General features: G+C 35.6%; 1 protein-coding gene across 2 annotated transcripts in view; it reads right to left on the bottom strand.

Annotated features, from left to right (window-relative positions):
* Nucleotides 1-431: 431 nt before the first annotated feature.
* The window catches only part of LOC106078553 (solute carrier family 28 member 3-like), a 25,625-nt gene continuing 7,890 nt past the window's right edge, over nt 432-18,166 (bottom strand). Inside the window, exons 3-13 of one of the 2 annotated variants that reach the window (XM_056018292.1) lie at nt 16,992-17,159; nt 16,555-16,699; nt 13,075-13,266; nt 12,716-12,877; nt 10,627-10,752; nt 7,653-7,789; nt 6,835-7,003; nt 4,950-5,093; nt 3,497-3,613; nt 2,801-2,981; nt 432-1,071 (exon numbers count right to left, since the gene is read on the bottom strand). In XM_056018292.1, coding sequence (XP_055874267.1) covers nt 1,046-1,071; nt 2,801-2,981; nt 3,497-3,613; nt 4,950-5,093; nt 6,835-7,003; nt 7,653-7,789; nt 10,627-10,752; nt 12,716-12,877; nt 13,075-13,266; nt 16,555-16,699; nt 16,992-17,159 — 1,567 coding nt within the window. In that variant the 3' untranslated portion in view covers nt 432-1,045. Of the gene's footprint in view, nt 1,072-2,800; nt 2,982-3,496; nt 3,614-4,949; nt 5,094-6,834; nt 7,004-7,652; nt 7,790-10,626; nt 10,753-12,715; nt 12,878-13,074; nt 13,267-16,554; nt 16,700-16,991; nt 17,160-18,166 lie in introns of those variants that run through there. The other variant, XR_008776239.1, reaches the window with a different exon arrangement.

The raw sequence follows: 18,166 nt of genomic DNA, 5'->3' as shown, positions 1-18,166 counted from the left end.
TGAAGGCTTTCTAAATTTAGTGATTTAACTAAAGGTGTTACTCTAGTCAAATGTGAATATTTGTTTGTTATGAATCTCACTGCTCTATTTTGTATCTGCTCCATTTTTTAAAAATGATTCTTTCGTGAGATGGTCCCAAACAGAGGATGCATATTCTTTTATTGACCTAACCAAAGATACATTTCTGAAGTATACATTAGTGAATAGTCATCAAAACTGTGCCAGGTGTCTCGCCAAGTGTCTCGGTTTAGAGTAGTCCACGTCAAATCTACTTACATCAAGTATGTTTTACCTTACTACAGGCTAACCCAAAATACATCTCTGAACAACAATACATATTTATATATTTTTACGACCTTCTCCTAATCAGGCCTTCTGTAAACACTGCTAAACACAACACAACACAACAAGAACTTGACAACAAGGCTCCAAATAATCTGGTACTTTAATAAGGGTCAACTAAAACAGCCAATACGACACAATTGGCAACACAATCAACTACTACAACGTTAGACTGTATATCACTGTACTAAACTCATAACTCTACTGTCTCTTCCTGGACTCGTACGTTTCATTGGAGGACTGCACCAGGACCGGCTTCATGGCTGACTAACAGTCCCGGTATCCGGTCTTGAACTGCCGCTTTCTTACACACTGTGTCTCTGGTCTGCGCAGGCCCATGATCAGATGACCATAACACTTGTCATATTTGCGTGCAAAGTTCATACCAGTACTGTTCTTTGTCTATCGACAGCCCTTGACCTGAATGATTGGCCTGAGTCGTGTGTGTCAGTAGGCCGAACACACATTAACCCTTTTGCGCCGTCAATAGGGTTATAACAATATATATTTGTATATAACTAAAAAAAAGTTTACTTATATTTCGTTGTATTAAAGATATAAAACACCTGTCTAAATTAAGCAAATAAAAACTTCATTAAGACATGTATCACAAATACGAGTGAAGAAAGTACTTTGCATTTCAGACAGGTCCAGGTACTCATACATCAAGCACACACCACTGGCAAATGTTCTATATAATAGCTTATGAGCGGTCTCTATAGAGTAAACCTGTTGAGAGAGAGAAATAATGCGTTTATACGTTGACACATTCAGATGTTTGTCTTAGTAAGATATACAGTTGACACTTGATGGTTCGACACGTCATAGTCCGCCGACGAACTCAGTAATTCGACGTGTCGCCGACGTAAGTTCATGTAATTAACTCTTTCTCTCCGTAATTATTTTTCCACGTTTTGAAGGAATTCTTTATTTTGCTCATTACTATTTCACTACCCCTGTTATGATTGGGCTTCAATAGCTTTGTTGTTTGTTATCAGAAAATGTTGTATTTGGTATAGAATTAAAGGGAAATGCATGCTCTTTTTATATAGTTCAAAGTCAAGTTTAAAAATTAAACATTAATTTAATTTAATGAGGTCAAAATCAACGATGGTATCGTCGATTAGGAGAGAAAGAGTTAATGTATTAATGTAGAACGTTTAGACTGTAGGTCACATACTTTAATTGATATGTTGGTCAGTGGTCAGACTTAAATAGTAATTTACTACATTGCGTTGTCTTTTTTTTTTTCCAATACAAGCCACTCCTTCATGGTGGAACTTGGGTGGGTGGGCAGACAGCTAAGGTAAAAAAAAAAAAAAGGTCTAAAGATTTTCCAAGAAATTTAACAGCTGATGTATATCGCTGAGAAAAGAATTACTAGCTCGTTGGCCACACGGGGGAAACCTCTAGTTTGATCGTTATAATGTTCAAAGCAAAAAATAAATGTAAATTTGGCTAGAGACTAAATCTTGGTCTAGATCCTATATCGGGTTTGAAAGGACTATCGCATTCTTGAAAGGACTTTCGCGTTCGGGAATTTCCGAATGTATGGCTTTATTGATTCATGAGTTTAATAAATAAATGTTTAGCGAAATTTTGCGCATTGTCTTTTTAAGTCTAGATCTAAATGCTTATCACTGGAATATTAAAAGGTGAACTAGTCTAGATCTATACATTTGCTTACCCAGGATGTTTTCTTGGAGGGAATGTTTTTAAATCTAATATTAATTAATTTTAAAGGAAAAAAAAACAATCTTTCAATAAAGGAGGAATAGTCTTTTAAAAAAGAATATTTCGAATGCTTTTCTTGTTTAGATGTTTATTTTAATTATATTTTATTCGTTTAATGTTTATTTTGTGTGAAAGTGTAAAAGAATATCTTATTACATCAGAAATGGAATTTGTTTTTGACAAAGACGTTCACATTCTTGAAAGTACAGCTAGCCCTTGGTACTCCAACGACTTTGAAAATCTAACACCTACGAGGTCCCGTAACCGTTGGACTAGTAAGACTCAAGTGGAACAATCAATAATTAAACGTCTACATTGTCAAGCACCTGCTACAGCCCCAGTAGCGAAGCTGGCCACATTACACCTGCTACAGCCCCAGTAGCGAAGCTGGCCACATTACACCTGCTACAGCCCCAGTAGCGAAGCTGGCCACATTACACCTGCTACAGCCCCAGTAGCGAAGCTGGTCACATTAAAGTAAAGTTACCCTTTCTGACCTTGCGATCTCTAGGGCAGATAATGTAAATGCCATCTGTTTCTATGTCCAACAGTTAACGAGGATGTCCTGTGACCAGCACAACGACCAACCGCCTTTACTTTTCCCCAACTAATGTCAGGTACACATTAGAGACGGGCGAACTCAGAAGTGCCCTAAAGATTCTGAAATTCAAAGTTCCCAGTCTTCACCCAGGACCCCAAATTAAAACTTTCGATGATCTCTCACCTGCAACAGCCCCAGTAGCGAAGCTGGCCACATTGCCAGCAATGAAGGCTCTCATCACCATTTTGATGACGTCATTCTTTCTGGGCGGACACATGGCGACTAACGTACCCAAGGTAATGCCGATGGCAGTCACGGCGGAGTAGCCACACATGGCGTAGGTGGCTATCACTTCTGACCTCTCCTGTTCAAGTACGAAAATGAAGTTTCATTATCTTATTATAATAAATGAGTTTAAAATAAAAAAAAGTATAATAATCATGTTTAGCCCTATCGGAATCTGCCTACCTAGATCGCTATAACCAAGTTGCAAAGCTAATACAATAGTACTAGGCTTTGACATATAATTTGATCGGTAAGGATACTCCTCCATATTTCCGGATATTTCCAAGACTTTCTCGTCTAATTTTTAAATTCATGAGATTTCCAGGACCTCCTGGTAAATCAGGAGGCCGCGGAAAATCTGTTTGATTTAATAATTAACACCTAGGATTAGCGTGGGGCCTATGACAGTGCGGGGCCCACTGCGGTCGCATAGGTTGCTGTGCCCTAAGGCCGCCCTACAAAATAGCGGAGTATGCTACGCCGACGGTAGACAAGTACCTTTAAAACCTGATAATATTGTATAATCCATATCAAAATGCCCAGCGTTGTGGGTGGTAAGGACAAAAGAATGTTGATCTATATAAATTTACTTACCGACATGAAACCATTGACTAATGTGACATTCACATTGTCCAGAATGACGTCATCTCCTGACCAATGCCATGCCGATGTGTTTCTTTTAGATACATACGCTTCCCAAACATGCCTGTTCTTAAAAGAATTTTGAAAATAACGTCAAGAACATAAACAGAGATGAGAAAAAATAACGTCAAGAAACACAAACAGAGATAAGAAAATAACGTCAAGAAACACAAACAAAGATGAGAAAAAATAACGTCAAGAAACACAAACAGAGATGAGAAAAAATAACGTCAAGAAACTCTGTGGCATTTTACGTCTCGTGAGACGATCTTTTCCCTTTGCAACTTCTTGTGTGACTAAAGAGGCCAATCCTTGATACACAGCTGCGATCACAGGTTGGGCATATAAAATCATCAGGCGCCATTGCGACAGATAGGTCAATAGCCGTCAAGAAACACAAACAGAGAAAATAACGTCAAGAACATAAACAGAGATAAGAAAATAACGTCAAGAAACACAAACAGAGATGAGAAAAAATAACGTCAAGAAACACAAACAGAGATAAGAAAAAATAACGCCAAGAAACACAAACAGAGATACGAAAATAACGTCAAGAAACAAACAGAGATAAGAAAATAACGTCAAGAAACACAGAGATAAGAAAATAACGTCAAGAAACACAGAGATAAGAAAATAACGTCAAGAAACACAGAGATAAGAAAATAACGTCAAGAAACACAACAGAGATAAGATAAGGATTAAAAACACATTTATCAAATTACCTTAGTCCAATAAAAAGTAATCAACCAATAACAATGTAAAGAACAGCTGGTATCAGTTATGAATCGAATTCTAATACCATTTCATGGGAAAAACACATACACTAATCGCCAGTGTTCAAATGAGTGGATAGAAAAACATGATAACAAAAGGGCTTGCAACGACCTTCCTTGAAGGGGCAGTACCAGGAAAAAGAAGAAGAGGAAGACAGAGGAAGCGATGGGAAGGCAACATCAAAGAATGGACAGGCCTGTCATTGAATAACATTCTAACCAAAGCTAAGGTCAGATTGGAATAGAACAAGACGATTGTTATATCTTGTATGGTGTCCCAACTGTTCAGACTATGAGATAGGTGAAAGTGGTATCAAACATTCGTCCTAAGATTATGTTTAGAAAAAAAAAAACGCTTAAGAGTTAAATTCTTATGAAATTCCAATAAAAGTAATTATTAATAATATTACTTAGTTGATTTGAAGGCATTGTGCTTCTTACAGGCATAGCCTAGATGCTTCACATGACCTGAATCAGCAGTTCATGTCAATGCTGCTGCTATTATCCCCCCCCCCCTTTTTCAAACTCAGTCGTCTTAAAAAGAAACTATAACATGTCCCTCCTTGCTTCTACCCCCTCCTACACAAGCACACACACACACACATATATGCATTATAATAAAATAATTTTACTTTAATTATTTTGCCTAGTTCTGTGTAGCCGACGATAGGCGTAGCGAAGAGCTTTACTCCAATTAGCGCAGCTAGTTTACCACAGTCCTGAGGATCTGAACCCATGACGTATGCAAGAGGGTACAGGAGATAGGAACATATAGTCTGCACAAAAGACAATGAAAACACATTAGCTACAAAAAATGTATAAGTAAAATGTATTTTTATGTATTAGTAACCATTACATTACCGGCAAAGTTCAAAATTCAGGCATTGGTATTCTATAGAACAGTGTTTCCCAGAATTTTTTCTTAAATGAAAGACTTTGCATATTCTGAGTAGTTAATGGAACACTTTGCTGAACACTTCGCGGAACACTTTGCTTATTTAGAGAGGGATTAATTCACGTGGTGGCCTACTAGTTTATTATTACAATTTCCAAATAAAAGACAATCAAAGAGTCATTTCTATTTGATCTACACTACCTCCCGTTAACTGGAAGATTGGGCGAAAGAGAAAGCAATTTTTTAGTGACCCCGAGAGAGACAAGACGCTATTAGTTTTGTGTGGAATGTCTGTCTGTCCGTCCGTCCCATTTAGATCTCGTAAACTAGAAAAGATATTGAAAATCCGATACTTGATATTTTAAACCTTTCAAAGTTCTGATGCAACGGCTACTTTTTTTTTTCTGAAAGTGAAAAATAAAAATTTTTAAAATCAACTATGCAAGCAGTTTTTTTCATAAAAATACACTTTTTTTTTATAACTATTCACTATTAATAGTAACAAACAAAGAAGGCTTTTAGTGAGGGAGATGACTATTTACCATATTTATAACACATTTACGCAAATAGTTTTAGATTTTTTGTCAGTTTTTTTTTTCTTTTTTTTTTTTTTTTTTTAATTTTTTTTTCACAAATGTATTGCTAAGTTATGTAACTTCTGTCATACTAACTACTACTTTAAAAAATGGTAACTATTTTTTCAAAGAGAAAAAAATCTTTTTAATATGCATATAAGTGGAAAATGATTTTAAAAACAATTAATAAGTAGTTTTTCATATTATCGCGTGAACTGCAGCGCCATACCAAATCTATAGGACTCCAAACTAAGGATTTTAAAATATTTTTTGGTTATGAAATGTTTTTTTTTTAAATGAGGCTTTGAATAAGAGATTGACCCTATACAAAACAGTTTGATCAATAAGATAATCATTATATGATAACAGTTAGTTCAGGTTCACATCTAACTTCACCTTCACTTTCACCTATCCCTTGGTCTGCTGGACTTTTGGGGTAACACACATGATCTGACAATCTTCTTTCTCCATTTTTCTCTGTCATTCACCTTTGATAGAATTTCATTCTGATACTCTGTCTAAAAATATTGAAGCCTGCCTTTTTACCTGCCTTGGTGGACCAATTCGGGGGGCCGATTTTGAGTTTGTGTTTCAACACAAACTGACTTTGTAACCTTGTTTTAAATCAAATCTGTATTCAAGTATGCAAGGCGTACTTTTATAGAGTACTATCCAATATTGCAAAATATATTGAATGGTGGCTATAAAATATACCGTTTTGCCTCTTTCATTTTCTTTTTATACTCTTGAATGTCCTTTCTAACGGTAAAAAAGTTTTATGTATTTGTTAAAGAAAATATGAAACTATAAAATAGTTTTCATAAAAATGAGAGTAAAATATTCTAGTTGGATGTATTTAGAAATTAATACAGATAAGAATAAACTATTACTGCTCTAACGCAAACTTTTGGCCAACTACAGTTGTGAAGCGATTATGGATTATCATACACAAATAAGAGGAATGCCTGGGCATTAGCAATGGACTGTGATGGGAACGATGTCACCTCCCCCCCCACAGCAGTTCACCCCACTCCTTTTACACTTAACTGTAAAACTAACTCCTGATAGACCTGCCCGTTGACCGAACCAGTCCAAGATGGCGTCAATCAATTTAATGATACAGACGAAAGCCAGCATGTTTGACATTGAGGCGGCGACAATCTTGACTCCAGACACAGCGCCGTCTGCTGCAGCAGACAAAGCATTGCGTTTGGCGCTGTGGAAAAAAACATCCAACACAATTATTAGCAAAAAGTAAACAGCCCAACTAGAGTGTCGGAAATCAAGAGACGTCAAGCAGACTGCCAAGTCTTATCTTATATAATACAGACGTTACTTCAAGAAAGAAGATGATTACGTCCTACGCGTCATGCATTCAGTCATGCATATTAATCAATTACTTAAATTCTGCCAAGTCACTGATTTTCCTGGCTAGCTCAGGCAGCCCATTCCATGCTCTAATAGCACTAGGGAAGAAGGAGTATTTGTACAAATTTGTCCTAGCATATGGGACGAGGAATGTGCCTTTATCTTTGTGTCTTTCTGAGTATTTTATTAATTTTTGTTTTTGTGTTTGAAGATTATGGTTCAGTGTTTTATGTATAATTGCTACTTTACTTTTGAGCCTTCTGTCCTGAAGGCTTTCTAAATTTAGTGATTTTACTAAAGGTGTTACTCTAGTCAAATGTGAATATTCGTTTGTTATGAATCTCACTGTTTTATTTTGTGTCTGTTCCCAGTTTTTTAATGTTTTTTTTGAGTTGATGGGTCCCAAACAGAGGATGCATATTCTAGTATTGGACTGTTGGATACTAACTGAAGTGAAATCGACAGATAGTCTGACAACAACTGACATCATATCTCACCCTGAATTGTCTGTTATTTGAATATCTTTCTGCGCATCGACATTCACTCTCTGTGTCTCTGGACAGATAAGTTTTGAAAAGGCCAGAGCGGCAGGCGCTGAAATAACAGCGGCCGTCAACAGGTGATTGGGCGGAGCCTGGCAAAAGTAAACAAACACTTTCTAGACATTGAATTGCCAGCGACACCTATATAAACAAATTAGATCACACCACACGTAAAGAACATGGACAGATAGATGACATCAACTATCAAGGGATATATTAGATGACATCCAATTTTTTAAAACATAGATATAAAGATGACGTCAAAACTTTATGGACATATATAAATGACATCACATTTTATGCACACGGACATATATAGATGATGTTAACACTTTATGAACAAATAAGATGTCATCACAATTTATCAACAAACAAGATGTCATCACAGTTTATCAACAATCAAGATGTCATCACAATTTATCAACACACAAGATGCCATCACAATTTATCAACAAAACTAGATGCCATCACAATTTATCAACAATCAAGATGTCATCACAATTTATCAACAAATAAGATGTCATCACAATTTATCAACAAACAAGATGCCATCACAATTTATCAACAAACAAGATGCCATCACAATTTATCAACAAAACTAGATGCCATCACAATTTATCAACAAACTAGATGCCATCAAAATTTATCAACAAATATGATGTCATCACAATTTATCAACAAACAAGATGTCATCACAATTTATCAACAAACATTATGTCATCACAATTTATCAACAAACAAGATGCCATCACCATTTATCAACAAACTAGATGCCATCACAATTTATCAACAAACTAGATGTTATCACAATTTATCAACAAACTAGATGCCATCACACTACCAACGTGGTTAAGAAATGACACACTTTATGAACATAAACATATAAATGTCATACTATTAATGTCATGCATTAGGTGACATCACACTTTGTGGACGTATAGATGACGTCAACACTTTATGACATGGACGTATGGATAACGCCAACTAATGGATATTAAAGATGACATCACACTTTTTGGATAAATAGATGATGTCATCACACTTTATGAGCAAACATTAGATGTCATCACACTTTATGAGCAAACATTAGATGTCATCACACTTTATGAACAAACATTAGATGTCATCACACTTTATGAACAAACATTAGATGTCATCACACTTTATGAACAAACATTAGATGTCATCACACTTTATGAACAAACATTAGATGTCGTCACACTTTATGAACAAACATTAGATGTCATCACACTTTATGAGCAAACATTAGATGTCATCACACTTTATAAACAAACATTAGATGTCATCACACTTTATGAACAAACATTAGATGTCATCACACTTTATGAACAAACATTAGATGTCATCACACTTTATGAACAAACATTAGATGTCATCACAGTTTATGAACAAACATTAGATGTCATCACACTTTATGAACAAACATTAGATGTCATCACACTTTGTGAACAAACATTAGATGTCATCACACTTTATGAGCAAACATTAGATGTCATCACACTTTTGAGCAAAAACATTAGATGTCATCACACTTTTGAGCAAAAACATTAGATGTCATCACACTTTATGAACAAACATTAGATGTCATCACACTTTATGAACAAACATTAGATGTCATCACACTTTATGGACAAACATTAGCTGTCATCACACTTTATGAGCAAACATTAGATGTCATCACACTTTATGAGCAAACATTAGATGTCATCACACTTTATGAACAAACATTAGATGTCATCACACTTTATGAACAAACATTAGATGTCATCACACTTTATGAACAAACATTAGATGTCATCACAGTTTATGAACAAACATTAGATGTCATCACACTTTATGAACAAACATTAGATGTCATCACAGTTTATGAACAAACATTAGATGTCATCACAGTTTATGAACAAACATTAGATGTCATCACACTTTATGAGCAAACATTAGATGTCATCACACTTTATGAGCAAAAATTAGATGTCATCACACTTTGTGAACAAACATTAGTTGTCATCACACTTTATGAGCAAACATTAGATGTCATCACACTTTTGAGCAAAAACATTAGATGTCATCACACTTTATGAACAAACATTAGATGTCATCACACTTTATGAACAAACATTAGATGTCATCACACTTTATGAACAAACATTAGATGTCATCACACTTCATGAACAAACATTAGATGTCATCACACTTTATGAACAAACATTAGATGTCATCACACTTTATGAGCAAACATTAGATGTCATCACACTTTATGAACAAACATTAGATGTCATCACACTTTATGAGCAAACATTAGATGTCATCACACTTTATGAGCAAACAACTAAAGTCAGGTATTCATTAGAGTTAGATGGACTCAGGGGCGCCCTAAAATCCCGAAATTCAAAATCCCAGTCTTCACCGAGATTTGAAGACAAGTTCTTAAACCACTCAGCTACCGTGCCCCAATTTATTAAGATAATACTTTGAAAATTGGTAGGATAGTATATACATGAAAATTCTAAGATAAAGATGAAAAAAAAATTGTTTGGTACAATGGTTGACTTAGGTAACGACGGACATAATATTTATTGTATAAAAATGATGACTGATTTCCGATTTGTACGAATTGGTACCAATAAGAACCGAAATAATGATAAAAAGGACGCTTTTGAATTAAATTGATCATAGGCTTAAAAAAAATAGATCAAATACTTGGGGCAGACTTAATGTAGCTAATTTAAAAAAGGGTCGAAACTAAGCGTTTTTGTTTTCAGCGATATTTTTGTCACAAAATTAAGAAAAAAAGCTTAAAACATATTTTAGTAAACGATATTAGCAACAATAGTATATAACAATAATATATAATAATATTATATAATACTAATACATAATAATACCATAATAATAATAATATATTTACCCCAAGGCTTATAAAAAACGCCAGTGCACCGCCCGAGATACTGGCAAAGCCACAGGTCATGACTGCACACAGTTCAGACAAACTCAGAGTTGGCAAGTAAGTCTTGATCAAGAGAGGAGCTTCACTCTGTGTCAACATACAAACATAGAATTTAGAGTCATTTTCACCACTGACATGTCAAGATAGGCGACCTTAAACATGGAATTTAGATTCATTTTCACCACTGACATGTTAAGATAGTCTACCTTAGACATAAAATTTAGATTCATTTTCACAACTTACATGTTAAGATAGTCTACCTTAGACATAAAATTTAGAGTCATTTTCACCACTGACATGTCAAGATAGGCGACCTTAAGCATGGAATTTAGAGTCATTTTCACCACTGACATGTCAAGATAGTCTACCTTAGACATAGAATTTAGAGTCATTTTTACCACTGACATGTCAAGATAGTCTACCTTAGACATAGAATTTAGAGTCATTTTCACCACTGACATGTCAAGATAGGCGACCTTAAACATGGAATTTAGATTCATTTTCACCACTGACATGTCAAGATAGTCTACCTTAGACATAGAATTTAGAGTCATTTTCACCACTGTCATGTCAAGATAGTCTACCTTAGACATAGAATTTAGAGTCATTTTCACCACTGACGTGTCAAAATAGGCGATCTTCAACATAGAATTTAGATTCATTTTCACCACTGACATGTTAAGATAGTCTACCTTAGACATAGAATTTAGAGTCATTTTCACCACTGACATGTTAAGATAGTCTACCTTAGACATAGAATTTAGAGTTATTTTCACTACTGACATGTCAAGATAGTCTACCTTAGATATAGAATTTAGAGTCGCTTTCACCACTGACATGTCAAGATAGGCGACCTTAAACATGGAATTTAGATTAATTTTCACCACTGACGTGTCAAGACAGGTGACCTTCAACATGGAATTTAGAGTCATTTTCCCCAATGACGTGTCAAGATAGGCGACCTTCAATATAGAATTTAGAGTCATTTTCACCACTGTCATGTCAAGATAGTCTACCTTAGACATAAAATTTAGATTCATTTTCACAACTTACATGTTAAGATAGTCTACCTTAGACATAAAATTTAGAGTCATTTTCACCACTGACATGTCAAGATAGGCGACCTTAAGCATGGAATTTAGAGTCATTTTCACCACTGACATGTCAAGATAGTCTACCTTAGACATAGAATTTAGAGTCATTTTTACCACTGACATGTCAAGATAGTCTACCTTAGACATAGAATTTAGAGTCATTTTCACCACTGACATGTCAAGATAGGCGACCTTAAACATGGAATTTAGATTCATTTTCACCACTGACATGTCAAGATAGTCTACCTTAGACATAGAATTTAGAGTCATTTTCACCACTGTCATGTCAAGATAGTCTACCTTAGACATAGAATTTAGAGTCATTTTCACCACTGACGTGTCAAAATAGGCGATCTTCAACATAGAATTTAGATTCATTTTCACCACTGACATGTTAAGATAGTCTACCTTAGACATAGAATTTAGAGTCATTTTCACCACTGACATGTTAAGATAGTCTACCTTAGACATAGAATTTAGAGTTATTTTCACTACTGACATGTCAAGATAGTCTACCTTAGATATAGAATTTAGAGTCGCTTTCACCACTGACATGTCAAGATAGGCGACCTTAAACATGGAATTTAGATTAATTTTCACCACTGACGTGTCAAGACAGGTGACCTTCAACATGGAATTTAGAGTCATTTTCCCCAATGACGTGTCAAGATAGGCGACCTTCAATATAGAATTTAGAGTCATTTTCACCACTGTCATGTCAAGATAGTCTACCTTAGACATAGAATTTAAAGTCATTTTCACCACTGTCTTGTTAAGATAGTCTACCTTAGACATAGAATTTAGATTCATTTTCACCATTGACATGTCAAGATAGTCTACCTTAGACATAGAATTTAGATTCATTTTCACCACTGACATGCCAAGATTGGCGACCTTCAACATAGAATTTAGTTTTCGTATATTCAAAGATTTAATTATAAACTATTTTTGCTTACTGAACCGATGAAAATATTGGCCACAGCGATGACGGACTCTACTGGTCCGGTATTCAAACAGTAGGATATGACGAATCCAAAGTTGACCACCACAGCTTCTAGAACACCCCAGTGAATCAACAGAAATATGATGGAGTTAAAAAATATAACAACAGCAGCCACCTGTCGATGAAAATATACATTATCTATCTCCATATTTTTTATGATAAAATTCTTGAGAGCTTAAGGTAACGTTTCTTAGGTCTAAGACTAATTTGGGTAGCTAAGTAATTTATTTCTAAGCTTGAAAAAAAAAAGTTTATCCAATTGATGTAAAGTCTTTCCTTTTAAAAATGTAGTGTTCTATAAATATTACCAACCGAAAACCCAAGTCCCATAGCTTTGTAATTGCTACCAAGGACAAAGGTTCCTCCGGCATCTGAGAAACTGACCAGCTGTGTCACTACGTCACCAAGCCGCTTGAATATAGCATAGCCAGTCTGTGTGCGCAAAGTGAAGATTGCAAACACAAATTGAAGGACGAAACCCCAGTAGACAGGATGCCAATTAACCTGAAAGTATAAAAATGGACACGCCGTTTTATTTGTTAGAGTAGTGTGATTTTTTTTTCATTCAATTGTTGGATATTTATAGTACTTCTTTTTATATACCATTCCTCTTATTAGCTTAAAGGGAAAATCCGATGGTTTTGACAATTTTTGATATAATATATGTTTTGATTTACAGATAATAAATATATTATTCTTTTTTTATATTTGTAATAATAACTTAGTAATTGATGTTTTTCCAACGTAATTTTCCTGCGCATCCAAAACAGTCACCAGACATTCACTGGGTTTCTATGTGACGTCACAACTACGTTTAATTTAATCTATTGACTTCTGTATAACGGGAGACCATAGAAAAAAAAATGCGTGTTAAAAGTAGATTTACTTGCTTGACTGACCACGGCAGTGTGAATTTTCTCGCCAGACCATTCAACACATAACAAACACTATCGCTTGGATTTCTTGTCATGACTGACTAAACGTAGTCTAGACTAGCCTTACACTGACCAGTTTGTTCGAATCAGTCAGACACACGATCTATTTACTTCTTGAGACAGGGAGGGGCTTAGATAAAAATATTACTTTTTTTCTTGAGTTGGTCAATGCTTTTAGATCTATTTATACAAGTATATATATAATATATATATACATATAACTGTATCATAGCTCTGGACTAGGCCCTCACTAAGCCTACCAGCTACTATAAGAATGAAGCGATACGATTGGTTAAATCTAGTTTCTCTTTCAGTATTGTTGAGGAAAGTGAGGTATGAAATAGCTTAAAACAAAATCTCAAAGAATCCCGTTTTTTTTAGATGTCAAGAATTTACTGACTAATTGATTAAATATAAATGATTCTAATCATTTAAATACAAAATGGTAAAATGTTTACTATTACAACTTTTCACGCAGAATTGAAATATGTCAATAACTCAAATTTGAAAAACCTTCTGAGTTTCCCTTTAAAATCTCTTCATGGACACTGGAACCTGAACACGGATTTAAAAAATAACAATAACGAACAGAAAAATATTTTTAAAAGTACTGGACAGTAAACTTCCATCGAGAACTTGAATTCGAATTGAGACTCGAGAAACTTTGGACAAGGCAGCACGGAAACCTTCTCCCAGATATCTCACCCCCCCCCCCCAACTGGTCTACAAAAGTGATTGAACATGCTACAAGTACGGTGTTGTGCTAAAAATATTTCTAATTGCACAAGTTTATTCTTGTTAGTCTAGATCTAATAAATTTATTAACTTGATTGATTCAAAATAATGTTTGCTGTTTTACTCCCTGAAAGCGAGGTTTAAAAATTTAAACAAAAATTTGTTTTGTATGTTTACTGGCTTAGGGTTAATACTATTAGGTCGCAAGACAATGTATTCTTCTTAACATTCCTGTGAACTGTGCTATTCTGGCCAGTAGTTCAAGTTTGGTTTCTTTTTCTAAGACAGTGATGCTCAACCTAATTCGACCTGCGGGCCATTTTAACTTTCGACAGGCGTGTCGCGGGCTACATCAACAGAAAGGTAAAAAAAAAAAAATGAAACCAAAATTCACCTGAAACGATTTAAAACTATTGGATCTAGTACTTACATTAATTTAATGGGATATTTAAAGTATATCATTTTTTTACGCATCTAAAAATGGCTTCATTTCTCTACTTAATATGTGAGCAACATTTCAGTTAACTTTAGCACCAACTTATTTTCTTATCTCTTTTTGGTAAATATTCCCATCGACCCTCAAACCAAGAAGGCCTTCATATTTGTTTTATATTGCCGCTGTATATGTTGTTGTTTCTGAAACAGTCAGACTTTCTTTACAAAACAATTATGTTGACTTATGTTCCACAAAAAGATCCGTTCACTTTTTCTGGTAGACTCTACATTCAGAGTTCCATTTCATAAACTCATAAACGCACACTCGCTAAACGTCATGGTACCAATCCATCAGAGAAAAAATGAGGGCCCTAACGAAGATAAAATACATTTTCAACTTTTTTGAAGGGCGGAGGATTTTCTACTTTTTGTGCCGACGTTTCGACGGGCCGGATGGAACCTCGTCGCGGGCCGGTTCTGGCCCGCGGGCCGTACTTTGGGCATCACTGTTCTAAGACGATAGATCCGAGAAACTACTGACACTTGTCAGCTTTTTGCTTTCGATACTGATGCCCCTTTTAAAACCCTGTTGGCTATTGGTCATAATTTATGTGTTTTCGGCAATGATTAGCATATCATAAGCTGCGGAAGTCTTGTCTATAATCAACACTAAGTCAGCTGGCTCTTTTTCTGTCTCAGTCAGAACATCTATGATGTCAGCAAAGCGCAAGTTGGTAATTCTTCTTCCTAGGATTACAGTACCATCATAGGCCTTGAGAGAATCTTCGATTATCTTTCTAAGGAAGATATTGAAAAGAGTTTGTGAAAGTAGGCAGCCTTGTCTCACTCCAACTGTGGTGTTGAGCCAGTCTCTAATGTTGTTGTTGACGAGCACCGCACTAGTTGCTTGCTTGTAGAGGCTCTGGATTTCTTTTATAATGTTTTTTTTTTTTACATTGTACTTTTCCATTGTGTTGCCCAAAATGCCCCATACCATCTGTGGCATTTTACGTCTCGAGAGACGATCTTTTCCCTTTGCAACTTCTTGTGTGACTAACGAGGCCAATCCTTGATACACAGCTGCGATCTCAGGTTGTGCATATGTAATCATTTTCATTTTCACCCTTCTTTCCGCTTCTGTTGTGTATGATATCTGCAATCCGTGACCCTTCCTTTATGCTCTCTCTCCATGTGGATCTATCCAGGGCCACCTATTCCCCATACAATACTTTGTCGTTTAAAGGCATGAAAAAGATTATGTTGGTGTGGGACGTATTTCTCACAGAATATCCAGAGGTTAAGCATTTGTTCTGTTGTCTAATACCCGCTCTAATACCAGCTTGTTCTTCTGATATCGGTTTTAGATGTTTTAATATAATTTTTAACAGGACTCTGCAAGGACGGCCTATTTAATGCTAGTAATACACAAATTCACCCAAAAATTAGGATGGCTGCCTGGACTGTCTTTCGGATTTATCGATGGTCGAGGGTTCAAATCCTGCCCGCTCCCATACCCCGTCGTCCTGCGGGAGGTTTGGACTAGTAAGTAAACAATCTTCAACTCTGAAGGAACATCCGAAACATGTAAAACATTTTACAAACATTATACACAAAGTTTTGTAAAACATCACAAGAGAACAATTAGTATCCCTACAAAATTAAGTTTCCTTGAGATTCCAACACTTACTCTACTGGGTTTAGTTGAGACCAGGAAGCAGATCACAATGAAAGTAGCGATGCCCAGAAGGGATTGGCTGTTCCTTGGATCCTCGGTCAAAATATCCAGGCCAAAATACACAGCGAGACCAGCGAATGAAACTAGATAAAGGCCACTGTTGATATATCGGATAATTGACAGTTGACAATTGATATTAGATGGAACATTAATAAGCATATACACTAAGATAAATAAATGTATTTCTAGTGCTTTACAGTATATGTACTTTGCGACCAAATATATATGTTTAAAAAATGGCAATATGAAAAAAAAAGTGTAGGTCACAGTTTTGATTCCGAAAATTACAGAAGAGTTTTATAGGTCACTGACTATGTAAACAATGCTCATTATATGCAGGTCAGTGTTTGTTAGAAATTTCAGATTTTAGACTGAAACAATTCACTTACTAGCGATTAAATTTTTGTATAATTTTGCCTCGTTTCGGTCCAATAATTTTAATCCATCTCTCTTGTATGGAGCAGTTGTATCCCTTTAAACTAAGCACACGCTTACACTTGATGCACAGATAGAGAAGTGTCCCTACCAGCAGAATGATAGAACCTTCATCACCAAACCTAAGAACAAAGTATTACAAACACTTTCAATAAATAATGACAAAAATATTAAAGAATCTGTAAAAATAAATTTTGGAAACGACCTGAAATTTGAAAAATGAAATTTGTAGAAAGAAAACTACAGGATGAAATTAATTAAGCTTATTTTGAAGTTGTTATTTACAGTTGTTTCTTAAAATACTATAAAATATTAAAAAATTAGTCTATCACGTCTTACTGCGCAAGTCAGAAAAAACTAAGAGCTTATCTCGTTAGCCTGGAGAAGAGATAGGGCTGACCAGGTTATAGCAGTGGCGTAGCTAGGTTGTGGAGGGGGGTCCAAATTAAAAAATCACCCCGGGCTCCCACTTGTGAGAGGCACCGAAATGAGTGTCCAAAATGTTTTCTACATGAAATATTAAGCCGATACCATATTATCTTGCTTGTTGTTGTGTAAATTAGTGACCATGTTGCATGCATTCCTCACATTAGACTTTAATAAGTACATTATCTCATGTCATGTCAAAATGTAAGGGCCCCTAAAGAAGCCAAGCTTCTCGGGCCCCCAAATCCCCTGCTATGCCGCTAGGTTATTGGGTAAAATTTGCATGTGCAAAGAAAAAAACAACTTATTTATTTCTAGTTTGAATCATCGCAAAGACCTTGGAGAGAGAGATATGGAGGTAACTAAACGTAAAGATCCCCTTTCAGACCTTGTGGTCTGTAGGGCGTATAATGTTAAGGTCATCTGTTTCTGTGACCTACGGTTAACGAGGGTGTCATGTGGCCAGCTCAACGACTAACCGCCTTTACTTTTCCACAACTAATGTCAGGTACCCAACAGAGCTGGGTGGACTGAGCGGTTAAACGCTTGGCTTCTGAACCGAAGGTCCCGGGTTCGAATCCTGGTGATGACTTGGATTTCTACTTTCGGGATCTTTGAGTCCAAATAAACGTAATTTAGGGATAATTAGAGAAAGATATATGTCAATATAAAAGACTAACAGCGATGTAAACCAAATAGGTCT

The sequence above is a fragment of the Biomphalaria glabrata genome, chromosome 1, assembly GCF_947242115.1.
Source record: "Biomphalaria glabrata chromosome 1, xgBioGlab47.1, whole genome shotgun sequence".
In the NCBI taxonomy this organism is placed as follows: domain Eukaryota; kingdom Metazoa; phylum Mollusca; class Gastropoda; family Planorbidae; genus Biomphalaria; species Biomphalaria glabrata.
This window is presented reverse-complemented; position numbering and strand designations above follow the sequence as displayed.